This window comes from Eubalaena glacialis, chromosome 1 (assembly GCF_028564815.1).
Source record: "Eubalaena glacialis isolate mEubGla1 chromosome 1, mEubGla1.1.hap2.+ XY, whole genome shotgun sequence".
NCBI lineage: Eukaryota > Metazoa > Chordata > Mammalia > Artiodactyla > Balaenidae > Eubalaena > Eubalaena glacialis.
In genome coordinates, this window is record NC_083716.1 from 207,463,910 (window position 1) to 207,486,919 (window position 23,010).

The following is a 23,010-nucleotide window of genomic DNA, read 5'->3' on the forward strand; positions in this document are numbered from 1 at the left end:
TAGAAGAAAACATAGGAGCAAATCTTCTTGATCTTGGGGTAGGCAAAGATTTCTTAAGTCACAAAGAACTATTAACACACAAACTATTAACAGAAGTAGTTGATAAATTGTATAATATTGAAATTAAAAATTGCTTTTCAGAAAACATTATTAAAATTAAAACACACCTCAGACTAGGCACAAATGCTCACATACATATATTTGACAAAGGACTTGCATCCAGAATACATGAGTCCAGTTTGAGACAAATCAGCAAATTTAAAAAGGGACAATGGATTTGATCAGACACCTCACCAAAGAAGACATATGAACGGCCAAAAAGCACTTAAAAGTGCTCAATCTCATTAGTCATTGGAGAAATGTAAATTAAAGCCACCGTGAGATACCTTTACACATTTACTAGAATAACTAAAATGGAAAAAACCTCACAATACTAAATGTTGATGAGGGTGTGAGTAACTGCAACTCTTATGTACTCTTGGTTGGAATGTAAAATGGTACAACCAGTTTGGAAAACATTTTGGCAGTGAAATAAAAAGTGAGACCCTACTATCCTTTGACCCAGCATTTCCACTATTTCTCCAAGAGAAATGGAAACATATATCAACAAAAAGACTTGTCCAGGAATGCTTTATTTTTAATAGTGAAACACAGGAAAAATGTCCATCAACAGGCTATTGTAGTATATTGCATTTGTCTGGGTTCTCCAGAGAAACATAACTGATAGGATATACAGTATATATTGTATATATCATATATATATCAATATGTATTTACATCCTACTGACACATTAGATACGTAGGTAGACAGATAGATAGATAGATAGGAATTTATTATAAGGAATTGGCTCACATGGTTATGGAGGTTGAGAAGTACCACCATCCGCAGTCTGCAAGCTGGAAACCCAGAAATGTCAGTGGTATAGTTCCAGTCTGAGTCCAAAGGCCTGAGAACCAGGAGAACTGATGCTGAGTCTGAGTCTGAGTCCGAGTCTGAAGGCAGAAGACCAGTGTCCTGGCTTGAAGGCAGTCATGCAGGGAGAGAGCAGATTTTCCCTTACCCAACCTTTTTCTATTCAGGTCTCCTGTGGATTGGATGAGGCTTATACATGTTGGGGAGGGCAATCTGCTTTACTTAGTCCAGCAATTCAAATATTAGTCTCATCCAGAAACACCCTCCCAGACACACCCAGAATAATGTTTAACCACCTATCTGGGCACCCCATGGCCCGGTCAAGTTGACATAAAAGTAACCATCATGTATTTCCATTCAATGAAGTACTCTTCAGCAATAGTAGAAAGGAATGAACTGCTAATACACAAAAAGATGAATCTCACAGGCATTGTACTGAGTGAAAGAAGTCAGACACAAAAGAGTATATACTATATGATTACATTTATATGACATTTTTAAAAAGGCAAAACTTACCTCTGACAAGAGAGCAGGTCAGAGTTTACCTTGGCCCAAGGGTGGAGAGGTTGACATCAAAGGGGCATGAGGAATCATTTTAGGGTAATGGCAATATTCTAGATCTTGATTGTGATGGTGATTAAATGGGTATATTTATTTTTCAAAACTCTTCAAAATTGTACACTAAAAAAGGGTTAATTTCATTTTATGTAAATTAAACCTCATGTTTAACAAAAGAATAATTGCTAAATAGATTTTTAAAAAAAATTTTGTTGGCATGTAGTTGATTTTTAATGTTGTGTTAGTTTCTGCTGTACAGCAAAGTGACTCAGTTATACGTATACATATATCCACTCTTTTTTAGATTCTTTTTCCCATATAGGCCATTACAGAGTATTGAGTAGAGTTCCCTGTGTTATACAGTAGGTCCTTATTAGTTATCTATTTTATATATAGTAGTGTGTATATGTCAATCCCAATCTTCCAATTTATCCCTCTCCCCCCCTTACCCCCAGTAACCATAAGTTTGTTTTCTACATCTGTAACTCTATTTCTGTTTTGTAGATAAGTTCATTTGTACCCTTTTTTAAGATTCCACATACAAGCAATATCATATGGTATTTGTCTTTTCTGTGTCTGCCTTACTTCACTCAGTATGACAATCTCTAGATCCATCCATGTTGCTAAAAATGGCATTATTTCATTCTTTTTTTATGGCTGAGTAGTATTCCATTGTATATATGTGCCACATCTTCTTTATCCATTCCTCTGTCGATGGACATGTAGGTTGCTTCCATGTCCTGGCTATTGTAAATTAGATTTTTAAATTTAATTAGATTTTTAAATGCCTAGACCTTTTTTTGTTACCATGTCTATAGGAAATCAGTTTGATTAAATTAATCATTTAGTTCTTATTAGGGTTAATTTATTAATTTGGTACTACTGTGCGTGCAACAGTTATTCATTATGTTACCTGTTAATGTTTCATTGAAAACTTAATTGGAAAGTTAACTGAAGAAGAAACATGGAAATAACCGAAGAAGATACGAAGTTAGAAATAAATTATGGAAACACATACTTTTTTCCTACATTTCCCTTAATAGATTATAAATAAGTTGTCATGTAAGTTTATCATTTCAAAACATAGTTTTTAATATCTTTAATATTCCATTATATATTTTCCATGCGTTTCCTTAACCTCCAATTTTGGACATATTATTTATGGTATTTACTATTGCAAATGTTATGAATGTCTTTGAATTTAAAGCCCTTTTCCACATTTAATTATTCTATTTACATGCCTAGATAGAGAGTTGTTGAATCAAAGAATATGAGTTTTTAAAATATAGGTAATAAGTTCACATGTAAAATTTAAAAGGTATAATTAGAAAGACAGTGAAATATCTCCCTTGTACCTCTTTGTCTGCCAGCCATCTTCCCCTTTCTGGAGGTAGCCGTTGTCATCAGTTTTTTATATTTCTTTGCAGAGACATTTTAAGTGTGTGTGTAGGAGGAGGGAGTTTAGACAGTGGATGAATAGGCATATACTTTTATAAGAATTTAATCATACTGTGTGTGCTAATTAAGATAAAAATCAGCTACGTTGAATTTTACTAGAATTTAATAAAAGAAAAGGAAGCTAAAATGAAATCAAAGGAATCTCCCTCAATTTAAATGTTTCTTGGGAATTCCCTGGTGGTCCAGTGGCTGGGACTCTGTGCTTTCACTGCTGCTTTCACTGCGGAGGGCCTGAGTTCAATCCCTGGTCGGGGAACTAAGATCCCTCCTGCAAGCCACACAGCACAGCCAAAAAAATTTTCTTCATCGGAAGGAAAGATCTCTTTAAGATTAGGAAAAAAGATTATGATTAATATTTAAAAAATACTAGTAACGTATAAAAGAAATATAAATTGCCAGTAAAGTTAATATTATAGAAGTCAATAATTGAAATGCAAATAAAATGATATTTTTAATCTTTGGGAAGATTGGAAAAAATTGACAAAATATACTTCAGAGGGGGCTTCCCTGATGGCGCAGTGGTTACGATGCAGGGGACACGGGTTCGAGCCCTGGTCTGGGAAGCTCTCACATGCCGCGGAGCAACTAAGCCTGTGTGCCACAACTACTGAGCCTGCGCTCTAGGGCCCGTGAGCCACAACTACTGAGCCTGCGTGCCATAACTACTGAAGCCCACGTGCCTAGAGCCCGTGCTCCACAACAAGAGAAGACACCGCAGTGAGAAGCCTGCACACTGCAATGAAGAGTAGTCCCCGCTTGCTGCAACTAGAGAAAGCCCCACGCACAGCAACAGACCCAACACAGCCAAAAATATATATATATATATATATACACACACATATATATATTAAAAAAATACTTCAGAATGCGGGCAAATGAGTATTCTTGTGACGGCAAAATCCTTTCTGGTGGAAAGCAATTTGGCAGTACTTAAAATTTTAATGTGTATATATCCTTGGATATAAAATTTGATGTCTAGAAATTTTTTCATAAAGAGATAATTAAGAAGGGCAAGTTCCCATTCCACTTTGTGGAGGTCCTCGCCTGTGCCGGGGGATGCCTTAACGACAGAGGTCAAGCCCAGACTGAGGGTGGGCGAACAGACAAGGCCCTGCTGCAGAAGATGAAAGGCATCCACACTGACATCCCCGTGTGGCTCCCGGAGACCAGTGCCCACGTGCAGGAGCTGTACCAGGAGTGGCTGGATGGTACTCACTGCCCCCCGAGTCCAGGAAGCCCTGCATACCGCATACCAGGGCCCAGGGCATCCTGCTAACAGCCGAGACATCAAGTGGTGAAGGTTGAGGAGGCTGGGAGGCAGGCCTGTCAGCTGCCGAGGATGGAGGAGCTACCACGTGTGGGTATCAGAGACACTGGAAGAAAACAGCTCAGCTTTTCTCTTACTACTGCGGTTTTTCAGAATTCTCTGCTACCCCCATTTGTCAGCAGCCCCCTCCCTCAGTTCGAAGAGGTGCTATCTTCGTAATATTTGTGTGATTGGAATATTTTAACATGAGAGAAGGGTGCCCCAATTTGAGTTTCCTTTAAGACTGAAAAATTCCAAAGAACAAGAATGGAGACAGACTACTGTCTTTTAGGCTTAAAAAAAAATCCAAAAAGTGTCCTGTGAAGAGCTAAGACCCCAGAAGTTCTGATTCACATGCCTCAGAGAGATTTGATGTGGAAATGACAGGAAGCTGGCAGGCTGCGGGGGTGTGTGGTCTGCCAGTTGGCTCTTCTTTTTACCCACTTATTTTATTCCTGAAATGTTTTTGCCAGAATGTGAATAAACTACATCCTTTTGGAAAAAAAAATTGAGATAATTAAGTAAACATAAAAGGATATATATCTGCCACTGGAAATGTCCATCAATATGGGATTAAGTTATGATGTATCCATTCAATAGGATACTATTCAGCTATTAAAAATGGTGATGTGGGGACTTCCCTCGTGGTGCAGTGGTTAGGAATCCGCCTTCCAGTGCAGGGGACACGGGTTCGAGCCCTGGTCCGGGAAGATCCCACATGCCACGGAGCAACTAAGCCCATGAGGCACAGCTACTGAGCCTGCGCTCTAGAGCCCGCGAGCTACAACTACTGAGCCCACGTGCCGCAGCTACTGAAGCCCGCGCGCCTGGAGCCCGTGCTCTGCAACAAGAGAAGCCACCGCCAATGAAAAGCCCGCGCACCGCAACAAAGAGTAGACCCCGCTCGCCGCAACTAGAGAAAGCTGGCGCGCAGCAACGAAGACCCAACGCAGCCAAAATAAATAAATAAATATTTTAAAATGGTGATGTATTGTAGATTCATATTTATTACAATGGCAATAGGTCCTCGACATGCCCTTTTTCTTTCTCAACAATAAGTAATAGCATGCCTAATGGGACCTCATTTATATAAAATTGTACGTCTGTGTAAATGTAGACAGATTTCTGGAAAATAAATACTCACTAAAATGGTTATCTCTTGAGTGGTGGCCTATTGGGATTTTGTGTGTGTGTGTGTTTTTTTAAATACTGTTAGTTTTCTTTATGCTAAGTATTTATCATTTTTTATACATGAAGAAGGAAAGATTTTTTTCCCCTTTCCGAACAAATGCATATGTCTAGTTTATCCCTTCTGCTTGTTAAATGACTTTGTGGATAGCAAGAAATATAGCTTTTAAGCCAGTACCTGATCAAGTTCTGCAAATACCTAAATCTAACAACGTCTGTAGAACCTTTGTAATGTAATACCTAAGGGCCATGGTTTGAGATGCTCTACTACTGCCATTGAAGTTACCCAGGAACTAGCTGAACTGGTGCAGATAGTTGGGGAGTTCTGAACTCCAGAGCCCAGGGCATTGACTGAAATTTTTAATGCCACACCCGGCTGTAGCTAACTTCTTTTAAGACTTGAGTTTTAAAGAACAAAGTCAAGTTTGAACTTCTTTTGTTTTGATTTACTTTTTCTCAGCTTTGTTTAGGTATAATTGATAAATAAAATTGTAAGATATATAAAGCATACCTCATAAGGATTTAATATATGTAAGCACTGTGAAAAGATTTCTCCCATCTAGTTCATTAACACATCCATCACCGCACATATCTATCTTTTTTTGTTTGTGTGAGAGAACATTTAAGTTCTACTCTCTTAGCAGATTTCACTTATATAATATAGTGTTACCAACTGTAGTCACCATGTTATACATTTACACCTCAGACCTTATTTATTCATCTTATAGCTGAAACTTTATACCCTTTCATCAGCCTTTCCCTGTTTTCCCCATACCCCTGGCAATCATTTTTCCTACTCTCTGTTTCTATGAGTTTGATTTTTTTTTTTTAATTAAAATTTTTATTTATTTGTTTTTATTTATTTATGGCTTGTGTTGGGTCTTCGTTTCTGTGCGAGGGCTTTCTCTAGTTGCGGCAAGTGGGGGCCACTCTTCATCGCGGTGCGCAGGCCTCTCACTATCGTGGCCTCTCTTGTTGCGGAGCACAGGCTCCAGACGCGCAGGCTCAGTAATTGTGGCTCACGGGCCTAGCTGCTCCGCGGCATGTGGGATCCTCCCAGACCAGGGCTTGAACCCGTGTCCCCTGCATTGGCAGGCAGATTCTCAACCACTGCACCACCAGGGAAGCCCTATGAGTTTGATTTTTGAAAAAAGATTATACATATAAGTGATACCATGCAGTATTAGTTTTTGTTGATTTACTTTGGGTTAACAAAAGAGTATCTGAATTTATTGCATGCACCTGCCGTTGCTGATAGAAACATCAGAAGTCATTCTCTTCTCTTCATATATGTCAGGTATTATTTTAATCACTCGATTGCGGGGGGAAGTAAAATTCCTGCCCTTCAAAATCTCACTCTCTCCTAGAGCACTGGGACAGTCAAGAGACCATTTCAGTGAACCGTGCTATGGCAGCACACAGGAGGGCTTTTGACCTAGATGTTGATGTGTTTCTTGGGTTTGAGTGGCTGTTCAAGGAAGATTTTCCAGAGGAAACATTTGAACTGAATTTTCAATTTCAGTTCAGACATCCAGACTGAAGTTTGAAAGATTAAACATGAATTAGCCAAACCCAGGAAAGGGATATGAGGATTATGTAGGCAGAGGCAAAAGCCTGTAGGCATGCAGGGTCTGGCACATGTTGGGAACTGCAAGTCCGTTCAGCGTGATCGGGATTTGAGGCGGTGCAGGCAAGAAAGGAAGGCTGGAGAAGCCAGATCATGAAGGATCTTGTTAGCTGTCAAAGAGTTTCTTCCTCTGGACTTCCTTGTAAATACAGCCTTTGTTCATGTAGGTTGGGATTCTTTGAGTCATCTTTGACTCTTTGAGGCTCCCTCCCTTCCCTTAAACTCCCTCATAATTAGGCACCAAATCTTGTCAATTTTGGGAACTTGGATTGAAATGGAATGATGACAAGCTAGATGTAGACTCTGTGTTCTTTATGGCAGGCTGTAACTTAATCTTTTTAATTTCTAGGGCTTAGCGCTGGCTCACAGACCCTTAAAAATGTCTAAATGAAGGGAGTTCAAAAGAGAAAATGTTTAGTATTTTTACATGTGACCATGTATAACTTTTCTGTTCTCCATTTTGTTATAGAAAATCTAATGGTCTTAGGAGGCCTGGTTGAAAAGTCAGCACTTGGTTAATTTAAAATCTTGACAATGGAATCAGACCTGTTAGTAAGATCTATTTGATCAGTGCACTGGTGGGTGACTGAAGCAATGTTATAGTCAGGGAAGAAAAGTGTCAGACAGCTTTTAACAATTTGATTTTAATGAATATACACCAGTTTACATAGTGTGTGTGCCTTTTTTTTTTTTTTTGTGGCCAAGAACAATCTTCTTGTGACTATCCCAGTAGAGATTAATTTTTTAGTTAGAGGAAAAATCGTGAACATGTATATTTATTGCTTTTCACTTGTCACAGTTAATAATGTGGGTACATGCTTCCTTGAACTTATGGGTATGTATTGTATTTATTTTGTGTTTAACTATAAGAGGAAGACTGTATGCAGAGATGATTAGCATTTCAAGCAATTAGGCATTGTTGTAATGAGATAGTTGTGCCATTTTGAAAACAAATTATGTATCTGAGGCACATCTTGTGAAACAACTTCTATGATTATTAGCAACACAGCTGCTAAAAGTATTATCTTGGTGGAATTGAATCTTTTGTTATTTGGGTCACATAACCAGCAACTGAACTTTTATACTTGTAACTATATAAGACCCTTATTAAGAAATAATATAAGTAGAAGAGAGGTGTCTTAAAGTGTTTTCACATATGTTTTCACACCTTAAGAAGAACAAGGTGTTTGTTATCATATAGAGCTAGAGTGATAATATTATAATATAATCCTACTCACGCATATATTTGTTTGATATTTTTAAACCCCTTAATTTTTAATTTATTATTATTTTATTATTATTATTATTATTTTGGCTGTGCCACACGGCATGTGGGATCTTAGTTCCCCAACCAGGGATTGAACCCATGCCCCCTGCAGTGGAAGCACGGAGTCTTAACCACTGGACCGCCAGGGAAGTCCCTTAATTTTTTAATTTTTAAAGCATAAATTAGCTAAGCCTATCGCCTTCTCCCTTCCAAAAGAAATAATGGAGATATGAGACTGTTTTTTTATACATCACCTCTAACTTCCCATTACCTCTAGTTTTTTTTGTTTTGTTTTGTTTTGTTTTTAGTTTTTAGTTTTGGCTTATATCTAAATACATATCCTGTAGCTTGAAATGGAAAATATATTTGCATATGTGGCTTTAAGTATAGCTCCTATAGGCTGGTTAGTATGGTTTCTTACAGTCTATTTATTGTAACAAAAATTAAGATATGTGCCTTACAGAGCTAATTAAAATGGAATTTCACCTGTAACTTTATCTTAGCTGCCTTATATCCTTTTGAGTATGGGTGGTATTATGATAAATGAGTATTTTACATATTATACCTACTTAATCTTAAAACCAAGATGAACATTTTTTAAATGGATGGATATACATTTGTCTTATTTTCTATTTTTTTTTTTTTGTAGAGATAATTGTAGTTGTAAGAAATAACACGGAGATCTTTTGTACGCTTTGCCCTTTTTTCTCCAGTGATAACGTTTTGTAGAACTCTATAGTATTTTGACATTGTACAATCCACTGCTCTTATTCAGATTTCTTCAGTTTTACTTGTACTTATTTGTGTGTGTTGAATTCTATACTGCTTAATCTCCTTTGTATGTTTGTATATTCACCACCGCAGTCAAGATACTGAATAGTTCCCTATCACCAGGGTCCCGCATGTTGCCCTTTTATAACACCTACTTCTCTCCTGCCACTTCACCTTCCCTCCCCTGTCCATTAGTGGACCCCTGGCAACCACTGATCTTTCTCTCATTTCTAAAAGTTCCTCATTTCAAAAATGCTGTACAAATGAAATCATACAGCAGGTAACCATTTGAGATTGACTATTTTTACTCAGTATAATTCTCTGGAGATTCATCGAAGTTTGTGTGAATCAATAGCTTATTCTTTTTATTACTCACTTTTTGTATTTAAGTTAGAGAAGCTCTACATAGTTTCTACTTTGTTTCCTTCCTAATCTATTTTTAAAATAAATGTATTTGTCTTAATTCTAGGTGACAAAGCAAGACCGCCTTCCTCCAGCCCCTCTAGCATCATCCGCCGTACCTCCTCCCTGGATACACTTGCTGCTCCGTACCTTGCAGGGCACTGGCCTCGTGATGGTCATGGGCAAGCTGCTCCTTGCATGCGGGACAAGGCCACACAGGTAGGGTTATTACAGTTCTTATCTTGAAGTGTTTCACTCTGAAACCATTTCTCATAATATTATTTGTTCTACTCTGTGCTCAAATTCGTAAAATATTAGTGTGTGTTAGCATTATGTGGGAAGCTTATCAAGAGTGCAGATCCCCAGGCTTGACCTTCAGATATTCTCTAGTAGGTTTTGGTTGAGGCTTGGGAATGTGCATTTTAAACAGTACCCAAAGTAATTCCGATACATACAGATAATATATGCACATACTTTTCTCTCACTTACTTTTTTTTTTTTTTTTTTTGCCTGTGGCTTAGTTCCCCGACCGGGGATCAAACCTGGGCCCCGACAGTGAAAGTGCAGAGTCCTAACCACTGGACCGGCAGGGAGTTCCCCTCCCACTTACTCTTTATAGTCAGTTCAGAACATCACAATATATTTAATATACGGAATTTGGACTTAAAAATCTGTTACGGTAAAGATTACTTTAGTTTCCATCCAACCTTATATTTTTGTGCCCAAAAATCTTCATGTGTTGCAAGATGGGGATTATATTCTATTGCTGGTAGAGTCTGTAAATGTAAATATCGTGACAAAGGGACTCTGGAAGCAAAGTTTTGTACTTTTAAATTTATAAAAAGTTTTAATTAAAAAAATCTTAAGAGATCATTTGATGTACCTCCTAGTCTTACAGATGAGGAAACTAAAGTCCAAAATCATAGAGCCAGTTGATGACGCATCTCAGTTAGGTGTAGTTTCTGTCATAGCAAATTAGTACAATTATAATTAATTAAATATTTGTCTAGTCATTTATTTAATGTTTCTCATATTCATTAGATGGTGCTCCCATGAAGGCAGGAACTGTGTCTGGCTTGTTCATTTCTATATTTTTCATCCTCAGGACTTAGTACTGTACCTGATGGAATAAACACTCAAGGAATATTTGCAAGGGATTGAATGAGCAGAACAGTTAAAGCTTTATGGCTAGTGAAGAAAGAAAATCATTTAAAGAGTTAAAAGATTCTTTATACTAATAGTTGAAAATCAGCTAAGGTACATCTTGATTTAGACTTCAAATTTACATCACCGATGGTTGCTTGATCTCAGCACTTTGTGGGAGAATATCCTTTTACAAGACCAAGTAAATACACTTTGCAGTGTTTTTTGGATTTATGTACTGGTTTCTAGAATTCCGGATGTTCCTGGTGGACTTAGTTTGTTTTCTGTTCTGATGCTCTTGAAACTGAGCCCCATTGTTAGGGTAGATGCTTGGGATTCGAAATTACCTTGAGGGTTATACTCCAGTTGCAACTACGGAAATGAAAATGCAGAGTCTGTACTCATTAAAAGTAATGAATCTTTTCTGAAATTGTGACTTTTTAAACCGAAGAGTTCTGTAGAACTCTGCATTTATTCAAAATCTGTAACTTTGCTGAGATTAGGGCACATTGTATAGAAAATGAATACAAGTTATTTTCCCACTTTGGTTATTACAGAATATTGAGCAGCATTCCCTGTGCTATACAGTAGAATTTGAAAAAGACTAGGTACATGTATATGTATAACTGAATCACTTTGCTGTACACAACATTGTTAATCAGCTATGCTCCAATATAAAGTTAAAAACGAACACAACATTGTTAATCAGTTATGCTCTAATATAAAATTTTTTAAAAAAAAGGAAATGAATAGTCTCTACTTGCTTTCTGCTTAATCCACAGGTCATGTTTAAATTAGTATGGGTGCATTTCCTTGAACATTTCTGCAACCCTCTTTCTTTGCTCTGCAGTTTCAGGTTCAGTGGGTTGAGATATTTTGTCTTACCAGTGAGAATATACATTCTAATAAGCCGTTGGGAGCCCCTTGATCTGTAGAAGCAGTTCAGTAAGTCTTTTCAGCAAGTTGCTGTGACCTAGCTCTGGCTACCACTTGACTGGTGTTCCTGTTTTTTCTTTTGTTTGGAATGCTTTCCCACCATTTGCCTGGACAGCTTACACTCTGATGCTTATAGCAGCCTCCCCCGATCCCATAGAACCTTGCCTACCTACTTTCCCTGTCCTTCCAGGTTGGATTAGGTGCCTTTCTTAGGGAACCTCAGTCATCACATATCATAATTGGCTATTTATTCCTTCTGTCCTAGAAAAAACTCTTTGAGAATAAAAACTCTCTAACTCCAGTACCTAGTCTAGTGCCTGATACATTAGAAGATGCATAATAGCTTTCCAGTATACAATGTAAAATTGAACAAAATTGAAACATGCTTAATTAAAACTCAATTTTACTTTTTATTAATACCTGAGTGTCTTATAATAAAGGCACAGCTTCTTAGTTGAACAAAGAAAGCAATTATCTTTTGAATTAGGAGTTTAAGTAAAATTAATGATTTTGCCGAGTATTTTTTCCTGCCTGAACATCTTATCACTGAAATTAACAAAGCTGTCTTTTGCTCTTTATGCTTATTTTTACCTTACCATCTAATATTCTTGTTCTCATCTTTAATTTGTTCTTAAATCTATAGGAGACTTTTATATTCCTTTGCTTTTCCTTGAATTTTTATACTTAAAATTAATATCTTTAGTAATTTCTCTAATTTTTAAAAACTTTTTATTGGGGAAAAAAGTCCCAAGTTTATAGAAGAGTCCCAAGAGTAGTAGATTGAACACCCTATACGCCTCACCTATGTTTACCAATAAACATTTTTGCATATTTTGTTTTCTTTGTGTATATATAATTGTTATTATTACAGTTGTTATTATTTGCTAATTGTTAATAATTTACAGAAATTCTGACTCTTCTCAAATACTTCAGGATGTATATGAACAAAGACTTAAAAAATATTACCAAAGTAATTATCAAATTCAGGAGATTTAACATTGATACAATGCTACTATTTAATATGTGATACATAGACACATTTTTTTTCAGTTTCCCCAATGATGTTATCTGTAGCAGTTTCTCCCATAAGCTAGGACCCAGTGAAGGAGCACATGTGGCATTTAGATATCATGTTTCTTTAGAATCCTTTAAACTGGAACAGTTTCTCAGCTTTTCTTTGTCTTTCATGACATTGATATTTTTAAGAGTGCAAGCTAGTATTTTTGTTGAATCTTCTCAGCCTGGGTTTATCTGTTTTTTAAACTATTAGATTCAGTAATAACATTTTTGGCAGGAGTACTATATGTGTTGTGTGTTCCTCTCTGTGCATGTGCATCAAGAGGTGCCCGATGTCAGTAGTGTTAAGCTTGACCCACCAGATTCTCTTTGTAACTGTATATACATAGTCTGTGGGGAAATATTTGAGACTGTAAATATCCTGTTCCCCAACAAGCTTTCATGCATTGGTTTTGGCATTCGTTGATGATTCTTGCTTGAATCAACAATTACTGTAGTACTTCCAAATGATGATTTTCTAACTCTATTGTCATTCTTCCTGCATTTATTTGTTGGTCTAATACTTTTTTCTTTAACCATTTTTATTTTTATTTTTTAAATTAATTTTTATTGGAGTATAGTTGATTTTTAATGTTGTGTTTCTGCTGTACAGCAGTGTGAGTCAGTTATACATATAAATATATCCACTCTTTTTTAGATTCTATTCCCATATAGGTCATTACAGAGTACTGAGTAGAGTTCCTTGTGCTATATAGTAGGTTCTTATTAGTTATCTGTTTTGTATATAGTAGTGTGCATATGTCAATCCCAATCTCCCAATTTATCCCTCCCCCCCATGCCCCTTGGTAACCATAAGTTTGTTTTCTGCATCTGTGACTCTGTTTCTGTTTTGTAAGTAGATTTGTTTGCACCATTTTTTTAGATTCCACATATAAGCGATATCATATGATGTTTGTCTTCCTCTGTCTGACTTACTTCGCTCAGTATGACAATCTCTAGGTCCATCTGTGTCGGTGCACATGGCATTATTTCATTCTTTTTTATGGCTGAGTAATATTCCATTGCATATATGTATCACATCTTCTTTGTCCATTCCTCTGTTGATGGACATTTAGGTTGCTTCCATATCCTGGCTATTGTAAATAGTGCTTATATGCTGCAGTGAACACTGGGGTACATGTATCTTTTCGAATTATGGTTTTCTCCAGATATATGCCCAGGATTGGTTTTGCTGGATCATATGGTAGCTCTATTTTTAGTTTTTTAAGGAACCTCCATTATGTCCTCCATAGTGGCTGTACCAATTTACATTCCCACCAACAATGTAGGAGGGTTCCCTTTTCTCCACACCCTCTCCAGCATTTACTGTTTGTAGATTTCTTGATGATGGCCATTCTGACTGGTGTGAAGTGATACCTCATTATAGTTTTGGTTTGCATTTCTCTGATAATTAGTGATATTGAGCATCTTTTCATGTGCCTCTTGGCCATCTGTATGTCTTCTTTGGAGAAATGTCTATTTAGGTCTTCTGCCCATTTTTAGGTGGGGTTTCCTTTTTTTTTTTCTTTTTTTTTTGGATATGGAGCTGCATGAGCTGTTTGTATGTTTTGGAGATTAATCCCTTGTCAGTCACTTCATTTGCAAATATTTTCTCCCATTCTGTGGGTTGTCTTTTTGTTTTGTTTATGGTTTCCTTTGCTGTGCAGAAGCTTTGAAGTTTCATTAGGTCCCATTTTTGTTTTTATTTTCACATTAGGAGGTGGATCAAAAAAGATCTTGCTGGGACTTATGTCAGAGAGTGTTCTGCCTATGTTTTCCTCTAAGAGTGTTATAGTATCTGGTCTTAACATCTATGAATTTGGTAAAGTTGCAGGATATAACATTAATACACAGAAATCTCTTGCATTCCTATACACTAACAATGAAAGATCAGAAAGAGAAATTAAGGAAACAATCCCATTTACCATCACATCAAAAAGAATAAAATACCTAGGAATAAACCTACCTAAGGAGGCAAAAGACCTGTACTCAGAAAACTATAAGATACTGATGAAAGAAATCAAAGATGACACAAACAGGTGGAGAGATGTACCATGTTCTTGGATTGGAAGAATCAATATTGTCAAAATGACTGTACTACCCAAAGTAATCTACAGATTCAATGCATTCCCTATCAAATTACCAATAGCATTTTTCCACAGAATTAGAACAAAAAATTTTGCAATTTGTATAGAAGCACAAAAGATGCCGAATAGCCAAAGCAATATTGAGAAAGAAAAATGGAGCTGGAGGAATCAGACTCCCTGACTTCAGACTATATTACAAAGCTACAGTCATCAAGACAGTATGGTACTGGCACAAAAACAGAAATATAGATCAATGGAACAGGATAGAAAGTCCAGAGATAAACCCACGCAGCTATGGTCAACTAATCTATGACAAAGGAGGCAAGAATATACAATGGAGAGAAGACAGTCTCTTCAATAAGTGGTGCTGGGAAAACCGGATAGCTACATGTAAAATAATGAAATTGGAATGTTCTCTAACTCCGTACACAAAAATAAACTCAAAATGGATTAAAGGTCTAATATTTTTTGATAGAAGTATTTCTTTATGGAATTGTCCTAAGTGGATTTTATAAAACGTCAATTGATATGACTTAAGATTCTGGGGTTTTTTCCCCCTTTTATCTTTTTACTAATTAGATGTTCAACATACCAAAAAATTGGAAGGGTATGACAGCTGTCATTAGATCCAACAGTTTTAAACATAGCCATATTTGCTTTACCAATCTTTGTATTTTTATGTGTGTGTTTCTCTGCTTTCTGAAAGTGTGTTGCAGATGTCATGGCACTTTATCCCTAAATCTTTCAGCATATATCTTCTAAGAATAAGGATATTTCCTGTATAATCACAGTAGCATTAGCTCACCTAGGAAAATTAATAATTACATAATATCATGTAACACCCAAATCCAGTTCATGTTAAAGTTTACCCAAGATCCCTTCCTTCCTTCCTTCCTTCCTTTCACCAGGATCCAGTCTGAGATTCATGCATTGTACTTGCTTTCTCTTAGTTCCTTTTAATTAATTAATTAATTAATTATATTTATTTTTAGCTGCATCAGGTCTTCGTTGCTGTGCGCGGGCTTTCTCTTGTTACAGTGAGTGGGGGCTACTCTTCGCTGTGGTGAGCGGGCTTCTCATTGTGGTGGCTTCTCTTGTTGCGGAACACGGGCTCTAGGCGTGCGGGCTTCAGTAGTTGTGGCACGCGGGCTCAGTAGTTGTGGCTCACAGGCTCTAGAGCGCAGGCTCAGTAGTTGTGGTGCACGGGCTTAGTTGCTCCGCAGCATGAAGGATCTTCCCAGACCAGGGCTCGAATCCATGTCCCCTGCATTGGCAGGCGGATTCTTAACCACCGCGCCACCAGGAAGCCTACTTCCTTTTAATTTAGCACAGTTCATCTCATACTTTCTTTTGGTCTTAAAAACATTGTTATTTTATGTTATTTTATGAATTATACTACATATTTGTAAAGGAGATATTTTATTCTTTTTGAATTAGCAAGTAACTGTAGAATACTTTTTTGTACCACATGAATATCCTGTTCCCTAGTAACCTTTCACTTAATGGTTTTAGTGTCCATTGATGATCCTTGCCTAAATCAGTTATTTCCCTGGAGGTTGCCCTCCAGAAAGGTGATTTTTTTTTTCCTTAAACACAAGATAGCATATTGTATACATTCTTCTGCAACTTTGTTTTCACTTAAGGACACCATTCTATCCATATAGAAAAATTTCCCCTTAAAAGTTTTTTTCCATCTTATATATAAAGAGGTATTGTTTTGAATAGGCTATACATTCATTCATAAAATTACAAAATTTGAGAGTTATCTTCTTCTCATGAGGCAGCCACTGATATCAGTTTCTTTTGTTACCATGTATATTCTTCCAGATGTACTTTACACGTGTGTATATTCTTTATAGCACTCCTATATATAAAGGTAGTTGCTATACATACTGTACCGAGCCTTGAGTTTTTCTGTCTTTTTTTAAATAGTATTTTAAAATTTTATTTATTTACATTTACACGTATTTTTGGCTGTGTTGGGTCTTCATTGCTGTGCGCAGGCTTTCTCTAGTTGCGACTAGCAGGGGCTACTCTTGGTTGGGGTGCGCAGGCTTCTCATTGCGGTGGCGTCTCCTGTTGCAGAGCATGGGCTCTAGGTGCGTGGGCTTCAGTAGTTGTGGCACACGGGCTCAGTAGTTGTGGCTCGTGGTCTCTAGAGCGCAGGCTCAGTAGTTGTGGCACATGAGCTTAGTTGCTCCGTGGCATGTGGCATCTTTCCAGACCAGGGCTCGAACCTGTGTCCCCTGCATTGGCAGGCGGATTCTTAACCACTGTGCCACCAGGGAAGTCCGAGCCTTTAGTTTTTCATTTAACAGTATCTCATGGAGATTATTTTGTATTAGTACAGTGTAGATTTCCTTATCCATTTTTATAGCTGTGTATTATTCTGTTGTAAAGGTAAGCCATAATTTATTTGGCCAATCCTCTATTTACATTTTTCTAATCTTGTATAAAATCAGTGCTATAGGGAATAATATATGTCATTTTGTACATAAAGGTGTAAATTTGTACATCTGCAGTATAAATTACCAAAATATGGGTGGTTGTGTCAAACAGTATGTGCATTTGTAACTTTGACAGCAGTTGCCTTCCATAAAGGCTGTACTAATTTTACATTGCACCAACAATGGAGGAGGGTGTATGTGATCAAATTGCGCAGTCTCAGTGAAGTTTTAACTTGCATTTCTCTTACTATGGGGTGAGGTTGAGCGTATTTTCATATGCCAAGAATAATATTTTTTTCTGATACAGTGTTTTTAAGTTCTGGATTTTGTGTAACCACTAAGAATTTAACATTTTTGAGGCTGTACTCTGCAGATATTTAAAGCAAGAAAAGACAAAATTTAGAGGTTAAGATTATAAACTCTGGAGTCTTAGGTTTACATCTTTGGCTTTGCCACTTCCCAGCTGTGAGACCTTAGGCAACTTATCTAACCTCATTGTCACAACTTCCTTTTCTGCAGAACTTGTAGAACTTTTTGTATGTATTAAATCAGATAATACAGTGAAGACCTTTCACTGTACTTTCATAAAGCACAGTGCCTAGCACATAGTAAGATCACAGGAATGTTAGCTATTATTAGTATGCATTTGTTCAAAAAATGCTATGCTTATAATTATATAATAATAACAACTAATTTTTATTAGAGAAATGAAAGAAATAGGCTAAAATATTGCAATTAAGTAACTGGTACTAAAAATTATGGGTAATTTGTTGTTTAAAATATTTTCTAATATCTAATTTTTCTGTAACAGGAATGTATTTTGTAATAGAAAAATATGGTATACCTTTTTTTTAGAAAGGGAAAATGTTCTCAGGTTTATTGAGATATAACTGATATATAGCACTATATAAGTTTAAGGTATGCAGCATAATGACTTGACATACATACATTGCAAAATGATCACCACAATAAGCTTAGTTAACATCCATCACCTCATAGAGTTACCAAAAAACTTTTTTTTTTTCCTTGTGATGAGAACTTTTAGGATCTACTCTCTCAGCTACTTTCGGATGTACTATAACAGCAAGTGTTAACTATAGCCACTGGGTTGTACATTACATCCCCAGTACTTATTTATCTTTCAATGGAAGTTTGTACCTTTTGACCACCTTCATCCTATTCCCCCTCTGCTGACCCCCAGCTCTGGTAACCACAAATCTGATTTCTTTTTCTATGAGTTTGTTTGTTTGTTTGTTTTTTTAGTTTCCACATGTGAGATCGTATGGTATTTGTCTTTCTCTGACTTCATTTAACATAATACCCTCAGGGTCCATCTGTGTTGTCGCAAATGTGGCATTCATTATTGTTAAATGATTAATTATTTTATTAAAACCTTTTCCTTCTTTTTCCCATTATAGACAGAGAGTGCATGGGCTGAAGAGTACTCTGAAAAGAAGAAAGGGTCTCACAAGCGTTCAGCGTCGTGGGGCAGCACAGATCAACTTAAGGAGGTCAGAGAAATGGTTCCAAGGAAGTGGGTGTGGAAATTTGATCCCTTCGTTGACTAGTTCCTTGAAGTTGTCAGCAGCAAAGATTTGTCAATTTCCATTGTTTTTTAATTTTTTGTTTTGTTTTTTTTTGGTGGTTTTGTTTACTTGAGAAATAACAGAAAAACAGTTATTATGTTGAATAAAGATTTGAACGGGGAAATGTACGCATAACTTACTTGATTATGTGTTTTTCTTTATTTTTAATGAGAGTCCATAGCTGTTAATATAAATATCAAATGTATAAGATTGCAGTGATACAACAAATTCACACTTACTATTTCTATATACAGTGGTAGTATTTCTGAATTTCAGTAACCCAGTATAACCAAGTTGATTATGGCCCTATGCTATGATTACCATTTTTTGTGCCTGTAATTAGGACATTTGCATTTTATACATAATGTAGCAGTAAAACAGAAAAATTCAGTCAAAGAATAATATAGGATATTGATTGAAATTGTATTTGTTATTTAAAGATTGTATCTGAATGCATTTCATGGCTTGAGTTGATTTTTTTTTTTTTAAGAGTTGATGTTTATTATGTTTATTCATAATTTGATTATGCTCAGTGGACAGCACATCTCCAGGAACCTCCCAGAGCCTGAGGAGCTTGAGTTGATTTTTAAATAATACTGTTTACTTTTTGGAGCTGTTGAAGGTTAGATGTTTGTTAAAGAAATCTAATTCTAAATAAAATGTGACTCGTAAGTGAAATGAGAGAATACTTATCATTATTTTTGAATTCTTTGTGAAAGCTATAATGTATAATGTAATTTATTTTAAATGCTAAAAATTTCATTTGTTTAGTACTTGGGAAGCTTAAAGGCTCAGAATAGTGTTGGAACATAATTTTTTCTTTGAAAGAAAGATATACATTTATGCATATACAGATGTGTGTGTGTATATATATATGTGTATATATAAATTTTTTTTACAATAAATCAGATTTTTGTGGGATGGTTTAAAAACTCAAGAGATTTATTAAGGCTGAATTTTACTGGTTCTTATTAAGCATGAGTATGTTTTATGTAATGTGGAAAACACTCTGACATACTTGTTATTTTTCCCTTTTTCAGATTGCAAAATTACGCCAGCAATTGCAGAGAAGTAAACACAGCAGTCGGCATCATCGAGATAAAGAAAGACAGTCTCCATTCCATGGCAACCATGCAGCTATTAACCAGTGTCAGGTAGGAGCACAGATACCATAAAATCCAGACAAGGGATTTGTTGTTTTCCTGGTGATATGTTATTTCATAGGTAACTGTTTAGGATAAACATGTCTAAAACATATTTGAAACAGTGATTAAATACTGAATCACAGCCTTCATTTAAAAAAAACAGAATGGGGCTTCCCTGGTGGCTCAGTGGTTGAGAATCTGCCTGCCAATGCAGGGGACATGGGTTCGAGCCCTGGTCTGGGAAGATCCCACATGCCGCAGAGCGACTAGGCCCGTGAGCCACAATTACTGAGCCTGCGCGTCTGGAGCCTGTGCTCCGCAACAAGAGAGGCCGCAATAATGAGAGGCCTGCGCACCGCGATGAAGAGTGGCCCCCGCTTGCCGCAACTAGAGAAAGCCCTCGCACAGAAACGAAGACCCAACACAGCCATAAATAAATAAATAAATAAATAAACCCAAAGTTAAAAAAAAAAAACAAAAAAACAAATTTACCTCTTTAAAAAAAAAAAAACAGAATGTTAAGTTGACAAAATGATATTTTCCTGTAGTGATCTGTGATATGACTTCTAGGCATTACAGCTAGTTACATATTTTGGTTTACTATATTTTCGTCTCTATCAGTTTAGTATGTTGGAGGCAGAATAATAGAGATAATCATTGGCTGTGGAACCAGACCCTGGATAAGTAACCTGTTCTAAGTCTCAGTTTCCTCACGTGAAGATAGAGGATAATGATGATACCTGGAGCATAAAGTCTTTTAGTAGGGAAAATCTTTAACTGCTTTGATTCTTTAATTGAACTCTCTGAATTGCTCCTGATGGCTCACTCACAGAGCATTTCTCTTTAACTGAATTGAAATTAGATGGGGTCCCTTAGCAAGGAGAGAGCAAGAAATAGTTTGCCAGCCCCACTTACAGGTTGATAGCTTCTGATGATTGTCAAGTGCATGTGGATTGTTTTCAAGAGAAAGTATGGGTAGAGGTATATATTTTTTTCACATTAATTGTGTCTTAAAATATTGATGCATGGGTCAAATTTGATTTCACAAATTTATAGTTTGATTGTAGTTTCCAATAGCTTTTTTCCATATATAAGGCATTTTTAGTTATAAAATATGAATATACATTAATGCATTTAAAAACCTAAACGAACTGCATTTATATTTGGAGAAATAGAAAATGCAAAATTGACAAAACAAGAAATGAAAAATTTGAATAGATTAATAATTGTCAAAGTTGGAATACTAATTATTCCATTCACTCTCAAAGGCTACAGACCCACATGGTTTTACAGGTGAATTTGCCAACCTTCCACTTCCTCTAATTCATCCATAAATAATTTAGATGTGTTTCTAAGAGATAAGTCCAATTCTTATTTCCAATCCATATTTTTACTCCAAGTAGAATAGAGGTCAAGGTTGAGTTTTATTGAATTAAGTGATGGGTTTTAGCAGTTTATAACTTTCTGAAGTGATTTTTTTTAAAAGTTGCATTAAAATTAGCAATTAAAGCAATAAAATTATCCAAAATTTTCTTCCGTTTTTGCCTTGCAAGTTGAATTTGCTTCATAAAGATTATTGAAGTTTGCATGAACTTCATTTTTGTCTAATTCTAAAATGTCTCTGTGGAGAAGGTGAGGACTAGAAAATATAGTAACTTGAAAAATAAATTCACGTAGCTTGGCTTTTGTACACTTGACACAACAAACATTTTGACTACTTGACTTGCTTTAGTGTTAATAGCCAATCAGAGATCAGGCACGTATGCGTCATGATAGCTATGGTAGTAGTATTCATATTTAATTGAAACTTTGAGACTGTGAACATGAAAATATCATTCAGTAAGTCATGGGTGTGGCTTTGTTTAGTGGGTTCTCTCTCAAGTGGAGAAAGTACCAGTTTGAGATACGTGTGCTTTGAGGCCATTCCTCCATCCACGCAACATATATTAAATGTTGCCATATAACTCGTACTGTAGTACTCATTAGAGGATGCAGTGATAAATGAAATATTGGGGCTTTCCCCCCACCAAGTCTCAAATAGATGTAAGTAAACAGTTAATTTTTACACAGTGTATTGAGTGTGTTGATCAGGGAGTGTTCAGAGTGCTATAGAAGGGATATTTATCCTTGGACTGGCTATGAGCCATCTAGAAGGACTTCTAGAGAAAATGGTGTCTAAGTGGTCCCTGAAGGTTAAGTAGAATTTAGCCAATTTTCTAGACATATAAGAAATCATGGCTTCAGGTAGGGGTGGTAGTAAGAGATTAGGTTAGAGAGGTAAATAGTAGCCAGACCTGAAAGTCTTCATGTCTCAGTTGTTAAGAAATTTGGACTTTGTCCTAGAGACACCAGAGAACTATTTTCTGCAATTCAGGGGGTTGATAGGTGATCAGATACACATTTTGTCATGATCATTATGGGTTCAGAGTAGAGAATGAATTTGGAAGAGGACAAGATTAGAGGCAGGAAACCATTTGAGAATAGATTTATAATCCATGTAAGAAATGATGGTGAACTAAAGTAAGGTAGAAGTTGTGGAGCTGGAGAGAGTGGACAAACCTGAGTGATATTTAGAAACTAATAATAATTGAAGTCTATTAAGTGCTTAGAATATGGGACGCACTCTACTCAGCTTTTGTATATATTATTAGCATTTAATCCTCATCTTTGATTTGGAGATTGTTATTATCCCCAATTTACAGGCAAGGAATTAAGGCCCAGAGAGATCAAGTATCTTGTTCAAGGTCATATGAGCCAGAACTGGGATTCTAATCTAGGCATTTTGACTTCAGAGTCTGAGTTTTTAAACCTTGTTAGCTGATGGTTGATGAGATGGGAATGATGGAGACATAGGAGTAAAAGATAAGGCCAATTCTAGCCTTTAAAACATGATTTAAAAAATATATCTACCTTCCTCACATCATGTACAAAAGTAACTCAAAATGGTCAAAGACCTAAATATAAGAGCTAAAACTAAAAGCTCTTATATGAAAACATAGGCATAAATGTGACATAGGATTAGGCAGTGGTTTGTTAAATATGACACCAAAAGCACGAGGCACAATAGAAAAAGTGCATAAATTGGACTTTATCAAAATTAAAAACTTTTGTGCATCAAAG

The 23,010-nt window shown here is 36.3% G+C and overlaps 1 protein-coding gene across 1 annotated transcript in view; it reads left to right on the forward strand.

Moving 5' to 3' along the window:
- Positions 1–23,010, forward strand: part of FAM117B (family with sequence similarity 117 member B) — an 82,444-nt gene that overhangs the window by 34,243 nt on the left and 25,191 nt on the right. Inside the window, exons 2-4 of the mRNA XM_061186563.1 lie at positions 9,558–9,709; positions 18,578–18,670; positions 19,786–19,899. Coding sequence (XP_061042546.1) covers positions 9,558–9,709; positions 18,578–18,670; positions 19,786–19,899 — 359 coding nt within the window. The remainder of the gene's footprint in view (positions 1–9,557; positions 9,710–18,577; positions 18,671–19,785; positions 19,900–23,010) is intronic.